Source organism: Triturus cristatus, chromosome 3_2, assembly GCF_964204655.1.
Source record: "Triturus cristatus chromosome 3_2, aTriCri1.1, whole genome shotgun sequence".
NCBI classification, from domain to species: Eukaryota; Metazoa; Chordata; class Amphibia; order Caudata; family Salamandridae; genus Triturus; species Triturus cristatus.
The window spans coordinates 1,195,267,088-1,195,278,994 of NC_140584.1; the positions used below are offsets into that span (position 1 = coordinate 1,195,267,088).

The 11,907-nt window shown below is 55.9% G+C and overlaps 1 protein-coding gene across 1 annotated transcript; it reads right to left on the reverse strand.

Moving 5' to 3' along the window:
- Positions 1–10,520: 10,520 nt before the first annotated feature.
- Positions 10,521–11,456, reverse strand: LOC146859424 (lamina-associated polypeptide 2, isoforms alpha/zeta-like). Its single transcript, XM_085647165.1, has one exon. The coding sequence runs from the start codon at positions 11,454–11,456 to the stop codon at positions 10,521–10,523; it is 936 nt and encodes a 311-aa protein (XP_085503291.1).
- Positions 11,457–11,907: the final 451 nt, after the last annotated feature.

Consider the following 11,907-nt stretch of genomic DNA (forward strand, 5'->3'; position numbering starts at 1 on the left):
GAGGTGGGAGTCCTCCATGCAGAGGCCGGGCTCCAGCACTCTGGAGGTGGGAGTCCTCCTTGCAGAGGCCGGGCTCCAGCACTCTGGAGGTGGGAGTCCTCCTTGCAGAGGTCGGACTCCAGCACTCTGGAGGTGGGAGTCCTCCATGCAGAGGCCCGTCTCCAGCGCTCTGGAGGTGGGAGTCCTCCATGCAGAGGCCAGTCTCCAGCGCTCTGGAGGTCAGAGTCCTCCATGCAGAGGCCAGGCTCCAGCACTCTGGAGGTGGGAGTCCTCCACGCAGAGGTCAGCCTCCAGCACTCTGGAGGTGGGAGTCCTCCATGCAGAGGCCCGTCTCCAGCACTCTGGAGGTGGGAGTCCTCCTTGCAGAGGCCAGGCTCCAGCACTCTGGAGGTGGGAGTCCTCCACACAGAGGCCAGTCTCCAGCACTCTGGAGGTGGGAGTCCTCCATGCAGAGGCCCGTCTCCAGCACTCTGGAGGTGGGAGTCCTCCATGCAGAGGCCAGTCTCCAGCACTCTGGAGGTGGGAGTCCTCCATGCAGAGGCCAGTCTCCAGCACTCTGGAGGTGGGAGTCCTCCTTGCAGAGGCCAGTCTCCAGCACTCTGGAGGTGGGAGTCCTCCATGCAGAGGCCAGGCTCCAGCGCTCTGGAGGTGGGAGTCCTCCACGCAGAGGCCAGTCTCCAGCACTCTGGAGGTGGGAGTCCTCCATGCAGAGGCCAGTCTCCAGCACTCTGGAGGTGGGAGTCCTCCGTGCAGAGGCCAGTCTCCAGCACTCTGGAGGTGGGAGTCCTCCATGCAGAGGCCAGGCTCCAGCACTCTGGAGGTGGGAGTCCTCCATGCAGAGGCCCGTCTCCAGCACTCTGGAGGTGGGAGTCCTCCATGCAGAGGCCAGGCTCCAGCACTCTGGAGGTGGGAGTCCTCCATGCAGAGGCCAGGCTCCAGCACTCTGGAGGTGGGAGTCCTCCACGCAGAGGCCAGGCTCCAGCACTCTGGAGGTGGGAGTCCTCCACGCAGAGGTCAGCCTCCAGCACTCTGGAGGTGGGAGTCCTCCATGCAGAGGCCCGTCTCCAGCACTCTGGAGGTGGGAGTCCTCCTTGCAGAGGCCAGGCTCCAGCACTCTGGAGGTGGGAGTCCTCCTTGCAGAGGCCAGTCTCCAGCACTCTGGAGGTGGGAGTCCTCCATGCAGAGGCCCGTCTCCAGCGCTCTGGAGGTGGGAGTCCTCCATGCAGAGGCCAGTCTCCAGCGCTCTGGAGGTCAGAGTCCTCCATGCAGAGGCCAGGCTCCAGCACTCTGGAGGTGGGAGTCCTCCACGCAGAGGTCAGCCTCCAGCACTCTGGAGGTGGGAGTCCTCCATGCAGAGGCCCGTCTCCAGCACTCTGGAGGTGGGAGTCCTCCTTGCAGAGGCCAGGCTCCAGCACTCTGGAGGTGGGAGTCCTCCACACAGAGGCCAGTCTCCAGCACTCTGGAGGTGGGAGTCCTCCATGCAGAGGCCCGTCTCCAGCACTCTGGAGGTGGGAGTCCTCCATGCAGAGGCCAGTCTCCAGCACTCTGGAGGTGGGAGTCCTCCATGCAGAGGCCAGTCTCCAGCACTCTGGAGGTGGGAGTCCTCCTTGCAGAGGCCAGTCTCCAGCACTCTGGAGGTGGGAGTCCTCCATGCAGAGGCCAGGCTCCAGCGCTCTGGAGGTGGGTGTCCTCCACGCAGAGGCCAGTCTCCAGCACTCTGGAGGTGGGAGTCCTCCATGCAGAGGCCAGTCTCCAGCACTCTGGAGGTGGGAGTCCTCCGTGCAGAGGCCAGTCTCCAGCACTCTGGAGGTGGGAGTCCTCCATGCAGACGCCAGGCTCCAGCACTCTGGAGGTGGGAGTCCTCCATGCAGAGGCCAGGCTCCAGCACTCTGGAGGTGGGAGTCCTCCATGCAGAGGCCAGGCTCCAGCACTCTGGAGGTGGGAGTCCTCCACGCAGAGGTCAGCCTCCAGCACTCTGGAGGTGGGAGTCCTCCATGCAGAGGCCCGTCTCCAGCACTCTGGAGGTGGGAGTCCTCCTTGCAGAGGCCAGGCTCCAGCACTCTGGAGGTGGGAGTCCTCCTTGCAGAGGCCAGTCTCCAGCACTCTGGAGGTGGGAGTCCTCCATGCAGAGGCCCGTCTCCAGCACTCTGGAGGTGGGAGTCCTCCTTGCAGAGGCCAGGCTCCAGCACTCTGGAGGTGGGAGTCCTCCTTGCAGAGGCCAGTCTCCCGCACTCTGGAGGTGGGAGTCCTCCATGCAGAGGCCAGGCTCCAGCACTCTGGAGGTGGGAGTCCTCCATGCAAAGGCCAGGCTCCAGCACTCTGGAGGTGGGAGTCCTCCTTGCAGAGGCCGGTCTCCAGCACTCTGGAGGTGGGAGTCCTCCATGCAGAGGCCCGTCTCCAGCGCTCTGGAGGTGGGAGTCCTCCATGCAGAGGCCAGTCTCCAGCGCTCTGGAGGTCGGAGTCCTCCATGCAGAGGCCAGGCTCCAGCATGCTGGAGGTGGGAGTCCTTCATGCAGAGGCCAGTCTCCAGCACTCTGGAGGTCGGAGTCCTCCATGCAGAGGCCAGGCTCCAGCACTCTGGAGGTGGGAGTCCTCCACGCAGAGGCCAGTCTCCAGCACTCTGGAGGTGGGAGTCCTCCATGCAGAGGCCAGGCTCCAGCACTCTGGAGGTGGGAGTCCTCCATGCAGAGGCGAGGCTCCAGCACTCTGGAGGTGGGAGTCCTCCATGCAGAGGCCAGGCTCCAGCACTCTGGAGGTGGGAGTCCTCCTTGCAGAGGCCGGTCTCCAGCACTCTGGAGGTGGGAGTCCTCCATGCAGAGGCCCGTCTCCAGCGCTCTGGGGGTGGGAGTCCTCCATGCAGAGGCGAGGCTCCAGCACTCTGGAGGTGGGAGTCCTCCATGCAGAGGCCAGGCTCCAGCACTCTGGAGGTGGGAGTCCTCCTTGCAGAGGCCGGTCTCCAGCACTCTGGAGGTGGGAGTCCTCCATGCAGAGGCCCGTCTCCAGCGCTCTGGAGGTCGGAGTCCTCCATGCAGAGGCCAGGCTCCAGCACTCTGGAGATGAGAGTCCTCCATGCAGAGGCCAGGCTCCAGCACTTTGGAGGTGGGAGTCCTCCATGCAGAGGCCAGTCTCCAGCGCTCTGGAGGTCGGAGTCCTCCATGCAGAGGCCAGGCTCCAGCACTCTGGAGGTGGGAGTCCTCCATGCAGAGGCCAGGCTCCAGCACTCTGGAGATGAGAGTCCTCCATGCAGAGGCCAGGCTACAGCACTCTGGAGGTGGGAGTCCTCCATGCAGAGGCCAGGCTCCAGCACTCTGGAGGTGGGAGTCCTCCATGCAGAGGCCAGTCTCCAGCGCTCTGGAGGTGGGAGTCCTCCTTGCAGAGGCCAGTCTCGAGCACTCTGGAGGTGGGAGTCCTCCTTGCAGAGGCCAGTCTCCAGCACTCTGGAGGTGGGAGTCCTCCATGCAGAGGCCAGGCTCCAGCACTCTGGAGATGAGAGTCCTCCATGCAGAGGCCAGGCTCCAGCACTCTGGAGATGAGAGTCCTCCATGCAGAGGCCAGTCTCCAGCACTCTGGAGGTGGGAGTCCTCCATGCAGAGGCCAGTCTCCAGCGCTCTGGAGGTCAGAGTCATCCATGCAGAGGCCAGGCTCCAGCACTCTGGAGGTGGGAGTCCTCCATGCAGAGGCCAGGCTCCAGCACTCTGGAGATGAGAGTCCTCCATGCAGAGGCCAGGCTCCAGCACTCTGGAGGTGGGAGTCCTCCATGCAGAGGCCAGGCTCCAGCACTCTGGAGGTGGGAGTCCTCCATGCAGAGGCCAGTCTCCAGCGCTCTGGAGGTGGGAGTCCTCCTTGCAGAGGCCAGTCTCCAGCACTCTGGAGGTGGGAGTCCTCCTTGCAGAGGCCAGTCTCCAGCACTCTGGAGGTGGGAGTCCTCCATGCAGAGGCCAGGCTCCAGCACTCTGGAGATGAGAGTCCTCCATGCAGAGGCCAGGCTCCAGCACTCTGGAGGTGGGAGTCCTCCATGCAGAGGCCAGGCTCCAGCACTCTGGAGATGAGTGTCCTCCATGCAGAGGCCAGGCTCCAGCACTCTGGAGATGAGAGTCCTCCATGCAGAGGCCAGGCTCCAGCACTCTGGAGATGAGAGTCCTCCATGCAGAGGCCAGTCTCCAGCGCTCTGGAGGTCGGAGTCCTCCATGCAGAGGCCAGGCTCCAGCACTCTGGAGGTGGGAGTCCTCCATGCAGAGGCCAGGCTCCAGCACTCTGGAGGTGGGAGTCCTCCATGCAGAGGCCAGGCTCCAGCACTCTGGAGGTGGAAGTCCTCCATGCAGAGGCCAGTCTCCAGCGCTCTGGAGGTGGGAGTCCTCCATGCAGAGGCCAGTCTCCAGCGCTCTGGAGGTGGGAGTCCTCCACGCAGAGGCCAGTCTCCAGCACTCTGGAGGTGGGAGTCCTCCATGCAGAGGCCCGTCTCCAGCACTCTGGAGGTGGGAGTCCTCCATGCAGAGGCCCGTCTCCAGCACTCTGGAGATGAGAGTCCTCCATGCAGAGGCCAGGCTCCAGCACTCTGGAGATGAGAGTCTTCCATGCAGAGGCCAGTCTCCAGCGCTCTGGAGGTCGGAGTCCTCCATGCAGAGGCCAGGCTCCAGCACTCTGGAGGTGGGAGTCCTCCATGCAGAGGCCAGGCTCCAGCACTCTGGAGATGAGAGTCCTCCATGCAGAGGCCAGGCTCCAGCACTCTGGAGGTGGGAGTCCTCCATGCAGAGGCCAGGCTCCAGCACTCTGGAGGTGGGAGTCCTCCATGCAGAGGCCAGTCTCCAGCGCTCTGGAGGTGGGAGTCCTCCTTGCAGAGGCCAGTCTCCAGCACTCTGGAGGTGGGAGTCCTCCATGCAGAGGCCAGTCTCCAGCACTCTGGAGGTGGGAGTCCTCCATGCAGAGGCCAGGCTCCAGCACTCTGGAGATGAGAGTCCTCCATGCAGAGGCCAGGCTCCAGCACTCTGGAGGTGGGAGTCCTCCACGCAGAGGTCAGCCTCCAGCACTCTGGAGGTGGGAGTCCTCCATGCAGAGGCCAGTCTCCAGCACTCTGCCTGCTTTGCAGGATGGTAGCATTGCTTCTGGTCGTGATGTTGTACCAGGTCCTGGGTGCAAAGTGTGCGGCTTGTCTTCCTCTTCGTCTTTTCTTGCATGTGGTGCCTTGATTCCAGTCTGGTGATGTGTTGGCGCTTAGTCTGACGTTATCAGGTATGGCAAGCTGTGGGGGCTAATTCCACCACAGATGGCAGTGGACTGGCCTCACGATCTAGGTGGCACTGGTCTGACACTGCATCCAGGTGTGTGTAAGCTTTCTCTGTGAAAGGGCGCCTTCACCATGGTGATGGACTTATGCAGAAAAGTATGCGTAGTGTCCCGAATATCAGGTGCTAGGGAGTCCAGATATGTGAGCCCTGGCAGAGTACCCCCTGTTAGGAGCCCTTCTTTCAGTTCTCATGATAATGGCATGTTGCACTCAGAGGGTGGAGCAACCTTTACCTCATGTTTCCACCATCAGAGTGGTTCCCACCAGGGTGGAGAAAGCGACTTTGGGGGAGAGCCCCCAGTTGCCTCAGTAGGAACCCAAGAATGCAGCACAAGTTGTATTGTGGCAGAGCAGGACTTACCGCTGCCACCCCGGCAGCAGGAAAGGCCACCAACAACCTCTAACTCCGACCGCTGACTCAACCATGGGGCTCAAATGTTGAGTAAATCATTAAATAGCAACGCGGGCATGAATAGACACTTTAAAAAAAGAATGCAACTAAAATCTCTTCCATGGACGGATGCTAGCTCTGTCTTCTTCACTTGCAGGTCCTCATGCTGCATTAAAGGTTTTTTCTAATCTGAGCTCTTTTTTTGATTCCTTTAAACTGAATAAAAGTCCTGTCGGAGGTTGCCCGAGGCTTTTTCCCATGTCAGCCTGTGTTTTTTTCACTTCACTTTAAACTTCTTAACATGAGTTTCGAGTTTTTTTAGTTTTCTATTTTTTCTTTCCAAATCCCTTTTTTGGGGAAATAAAAACTTACTGTCCGGATCATCTGTTTCTTCTCTTTTTCATGAATAAAAAGGTCGTTCATCGGTTATTTGTTTCATGCTGTATTTTGGAATTTTGATAAAACGTAGGATTAACTTTAGAGTGCTTCTACATCAGCAGCCTTTGCTTGCTTCATTTTACAAGTTGCTTGAACATTCTTCCGATTTTATTTACATGCTGTTTCATTAGGGGATAAAGCATGTTACATATACAAGTTTTCTATTTCTGGCATTGTAGTTTCACATGTGCTTTGGCTTTAAGACCTGTACATGTCACAGAGCCGAGCATCGCATGCAACTGAGTGCCCTAAATTTACCAGCACATCAGAAGCAAACCTGGAATGTGACCGATCCTTTTATAGCCGCCTCAATCCTCCTGCGGTAAGCCTGACATGCGACTCAATCCATCAAGTGGATTTATGCAGCATGTCTAATCACCTGAGAGGGTATCCAGGCATTTGGGGGTCTTGCTGGCTCAGATGACTCAGTCGAACAACCAGGTCTTGAGTGCTCTCCTGAGTTCCAGTAGAGGGGTGGAGGCCCGTTGCAGCAGAGGGAGATCGTTCAACACTTTTGCCGCTAGGTAGGAGAAGGAGTGTCCTCCACTATTGCTTCGGTGGATGTGGGTGAGTGAGAGGGAGGCAGAGCATAGTTGTCGGGTAGGACGGTGGAAAATCAGGCGATGGTTGATGACCTAGTTACGTACCGGTTATCTTTGCTGCTCCGAGTCATAACCTGCCTCGTCACAGTCACCCAGTAGCACTACGTGTTCCAGGCCCAGCATTCACCCATAGAAACAATTCCCCACCCAACATGGCGGCCTGACAGGAAGAAGTACCTGTCACCTGACCTATAAGGGTGGGGCAACCCCAGACCACATCCCCTAATACCCACAAGCAGAATAGGACCAGAAGGATCAGGTTCTATTGTGTTTGTCCCCCAACTCCCAAGGGCGGGAGGGAGGGAACATGACCTTGATGAGGAAGACTATGAGTCGGAGTAATGAAGATTACCAGTAGGTAACCGAGTTATTACCTTCCTCCTCCGTCTTCCTCGTCACAGTCACCCAGGAGCGTAAACCCAAGCACCAGATGAAACAAAAGAAACAAACACCAAAGGATGCCAAGGAAATTTATTTGCAGACAAACTCAATCAGTGAGCAGCAGCAAAGACAGCAGAGCCAAAATCCCAAGAAAACACCTCCCCCATCCTCAACTTTTAATGGGAGGTGAAGGTATGAGGGGAGGACCAAGTCGCTGCCGCTCAAAGATCCTTCAAGGAGGTGCCTTTAAAAGAAGCCGAGGAGGAAGCCACATCCCGGGTGGAACGCCCCTGAATGACAGGAGTGACCTGAAGATAAACCTCCGAATGAAGATAGGCAAAGGAAATGCTAAAGTGTAGCCGTCATAGGGCGATAACCCCACTGGGCAACACCAAAAAGGGCCAAACAAAAATCCACCTGGCGAATGGAAAGGAGAGGACACCTTGGGAAAAAAGGTAGGGTCAGGGCGAAAGACGACCTCATCAGGAAAAAAACGCAAAAAGAGAGGATGACAAAGCAAGGCGCCCAGCTCCCCGAAACGCCTCCAAGATGTGATAGCCACCAGAAAACACACCTTCAGGGTTAGAACCTCCATAGACACAGAAGGCAGGGGCTCAAAAGGCGTGAAGGACCAGAGGGGGATCCCATGGGGCCACAGGAGAAGCAACGACTAGCCACTGAAGAAAGAAACTGCGAAGAAAGCAAGAAGTCAAAGACTCAAAAGAGAGGAGAGAGGCCTCCCCTGATAGACTTAATGGCGGACCACTGGCTGCAGAGCATAGAAACCGACAGCCCCATCAAGAAACCATCCAGGAGGAACTCAAGAACAGAACCCCCCTCACAAGATTCAGGGACAAACCCCCTCGAAGAACACTAACCAGAGACATTACGCCAGTGTCCTTCATAAACCCGCAGAGTGCTGACCATCCTGAAAATCTGAATAGACAGTGTCACCTCCGAGGAAAAACCCAAAGTGACTAGCTTTTGCCTCTCAATTTCTAAACCCCCAGCGCCAACTGCTTGAGCACCTGGCAAAACAGGAGAGGAAAGCCGAGCGGAGAAGGGGACAGCGGGAACCTCCAAGGGGGAGCAACAGCGAATGGAGCAGGAGGGGATACCACGGCTGGCGAGGCCAAAAAGGGACCCCCAACAGCACTACCACCCCCTCCTTCCTGATCTTTACCAACACCCTGCTGAGAAGGGGAAAGGAAGGAAAGGCAAAGAGAAGACCCTGAGGCCAAGGGAAGCTCAGTGCGACCACCTTCCATGCCTTCCCGCAAGGAAGAAGGGTGCAAAACCTCAGCAGAAGAGTATCCTGAGGGGAAGTAAAAAGATCCAACCAAGGCCTCCCAGACCTCCCCAAAATCTCCAGGAAAACCAGAGGAGTCAGGGACAAAGAAACCGAGGAAGGGGGAAGGGGATTCAGCTGATCCGCACGCCCATTCCCCCTTCCCGGCAAATAGATTGCCGCCAGACTCAGCAGGTTGACTTCCACACGAGCCCCAATCTGATCTGCCAGGAGACCCAAAAGCGGAAAACGAGCCCTCTCATATAATTCAAATACGCTTGCGCCACCTGATTTTTTTTCCAGACCTGACCCACTTGTCCTTGAGATAAGGAGCAAAGTGCAGAAGAGCTTTGAACACTGCTGCCAGTTCCTTCCAATTCGAAGACATCCAGCTTTCTGTGGGAGTCCAAGGACCCTGAGAAGAAAGAGTACCTAGGGTAGCCCCCCAATTCCAAGGGCTTGCATTGGTCATCAGGGAACAGGACACAGGAGAATGCAAGGGCACCTCCTTTGCCAGGTTGTCCGGCAGCAACCACCAGTGCAGCTGGAGAGAAATGGCAGGAGTCCCGGAACGAAGGCATCGTAATCCTGGGACCTCAGATTCCAGTGAAACAGAAGGTGATACAACAGCTGGAAGAGGTGCCTGCAAGCCCAAGGAACCAGGAAAAGGGAAGCAGCCATGCCTCACTGAACCCGCAACCAGTCAGACAGGGCAGACAGGCGGGACTCCAGACAAGACCAGAGCTGAAGCTGGCTAGCCCGTCGAAGAAACACTATCCCCAACCATGTATTGAAGACAACGCTGATGAACTGGAGCTCCTGAGATGGGGTGAGGTGGGACTTGCTGAGATTCACCAGGAACCCATGAGCTTCCAGGTGGATGTATGATGTTACAACGCATGCTTTTACAACGCATGCTGTTACAACAAAATTTTTACAACGCAAATGCAGTGACAACGCAAGTCTTTACAACGCAAGTCTTTACATCGACTTGCACTAGATGGCGTGCTAACATTAAAAAAGTGTAATTTACTATTCTAACTCCAGTCCACGTAACAGTAGGGAAGGTGTTTGGATAGTAAACTACACTATTTTTAATGTTAGCACGCCATCTAGTGCAAGTCGATGTAAAGACTTGCGTTGTAATGGCATGCGTTGTCAATGCATTTGCGTTGTAACAGTTTCGTTGTAATGGCAGTGCGTTGTAAAAGTTGCGTTGTAAAGGTTGTTCCCCTTCCAGGTAATTCTGTACCAATGCCATATCCTCCTGGGCCCTAAGGAATGACAAGGAAGAAATTAGCCAGTCATCCAGGTAGTGAAACAAAAGCACCCCCGTTCATGCAACAGACCTACCAGGGGAGCCAGGACCTTCGTGTACACCCAAGGGGTGGAGGCCAAACCAAAGCGGGGGACACAGAATTGGAAATGTTGCCCCAGGGCAAAGAACCGCAAATACCTCTGGAAGAGAGGATGCACCTGGATATGGAAATAAGCATCCAAAAGGTCCAAGTTGTCAGAAAGACCCCAGGAGTAATAAGGGGCAGACTCTTCTGCAAACTCACCATCTTGAATTTCTGGAAAGGCACATATGTATTCGCAGTCTTGAGATCCAGGACGGGACGGAAACCCTCTGATGCTTCCGTACTAGGAACATCAGTGAGTAGCAACCCTGACCCAACTCACTCTCCAGAACAGGAATGATGGCACCCTTCTCGAGAAGTTCCAAGACCCCCTGCCTCAAACCCCATAGTTTCAGAGGATCCTGAGGAGTCGGGGTCAGGATGAAAAGACCTGGATGTCGAGAAGAAAAGTCGATAGAACAACCTTCGACCACCAGGCCAAGAACCCAGGAATCATTGACATCGGTTGTCCAAGCGGAAGAAAATTGTCCAATTCAGCTGCCCACACAGAGATAGTCATGATTTTGGAGTGGAATTGGCAAGGGCGGCTCCCGTAGGCTGGTGCTAGGATTTATCAGAGAAAGGGGTGCCATGGCCACGTTCCCTCCCACAAAAGGGCTAAGAGTGCCCCGTCCCAGCTGAGGGGAGGGTCCTAAATGCCCGCCAATGACCAAACCTTGACCTCTCACTGTGGGCCACAGAAGCTTCATGAGCTTACACTCCTCCGCCAACTTCTTCAATCGTTCATCGAGTTGAGGACCAAACAATTTAGCCCCATCAAAGGACAAACACACAGGAGGGCCTTCTGGGAGACCTCAGCCTTCCATGACCTCATCCAGATGTGCCGCTGTGCCGAAATAATGGAACCTGAAATGGCTGCAGGAGCGGACAGAGAGTCAACGGTAAGGTCACGCAAGAAGCGTACCTGCAACTCCATAAGAGACAGACAAGAAAGGACATCATCCCCTTGCTGAAGGTCCTCCGACAAGGCCTGAAAATCATGCAGGAGTGACTTAACCACATACGAGGCATTTGCACCAGCCCTGATGGAAAAGTTAGCAGCGGAGTAAGCCCTTTTAGAAGCACTGTCTACCATTTTATCAACCAGGTCACCAGGCGAGGCATCCTCAGAGATGATAGAACTACTGGAACCTAGACCAGCCATCAGAGGGTTCACCTTCACCTGAGGGGAGAACTCTGCCAGGAAATTCTGAAGAGGGTACTTCTTTGCGAGGAACCGAGGGAACCCAGCCTCCTCGACATCAGTCCATCCCCTGGATAAAAGCCTACGGATGGCCTTATGGATGAAAAGAGCATCAGGCTCTTTCCGGCGGTACTGAGTGAAAAAATCCTCCTCCTCATCCAGAGGTACAACAGTTGGAAAGGCCAAATTGTCCTTCAAGTGAGTCATCACTTCCTTTATCTCAGCGTCCTTAACAAAGCGACCCCGCTGTTCCTCATCTGAACCATCAGAGTCTAGGTCAGGCTGAGAAGAAACTCTGGGAACTTTAGGCACTGGCCCCTCCCATGCCGCAAAAGCAGAATCTACCGCCTTATTGATCATGGCTTGAAGGCTATCAAGATCCATGTCAACAGGCTGATAGGAGGAAGCCAGCTCAGGCTCAGAACCAAAAGAATGATGCTTACGCTTCCCAGAGCATTTACCCTCCATGGCTGGACACAAAAACACAACTGCCGACATGGAGGAAGAACTACTTCCTTAAATACAGGCGCGAGACACCGTTGCCAAGCAACCGGCACTGACCCCGTGATGCAGCACGCTGAAGACGGCAACCTGCGTCCATAAACTCCTGAGGGAAATCGCCTCGCGGTTGAGGCAGGCAGGCACAAGCCTAACTCCAGCAGAGATGACAGCAGGACTGATAAGTGTGGCAGGCAGTGTAGGAGGGTAGGATCTGCTTCACATGGGTACCCCCACACTTTGCTGGTGTTTCACTGTTTTTTTACCTTAGTCTGGCTGTGGCTCTGCTAATCAGGACCACAGCCTAGCTGCTTCCTCTCTAAAATGGTTTGCATGTACATTAGGTACATATCTAATGGGATTCTGAGTGCCTTATAAGCTCCTAGTATATGGTATACTATGTACCTAAGGCATAGGTACC

Excerpts from the sequence above, each read along its gene's own strand:
- LOC146859424 (XM_085647165.1), bottom strand. The coding sequence starts at position 11,456 with ATGGAGGGTAAATGCTCTGGGAAGCGTAAGCATCATTCTTTTGGTTCT.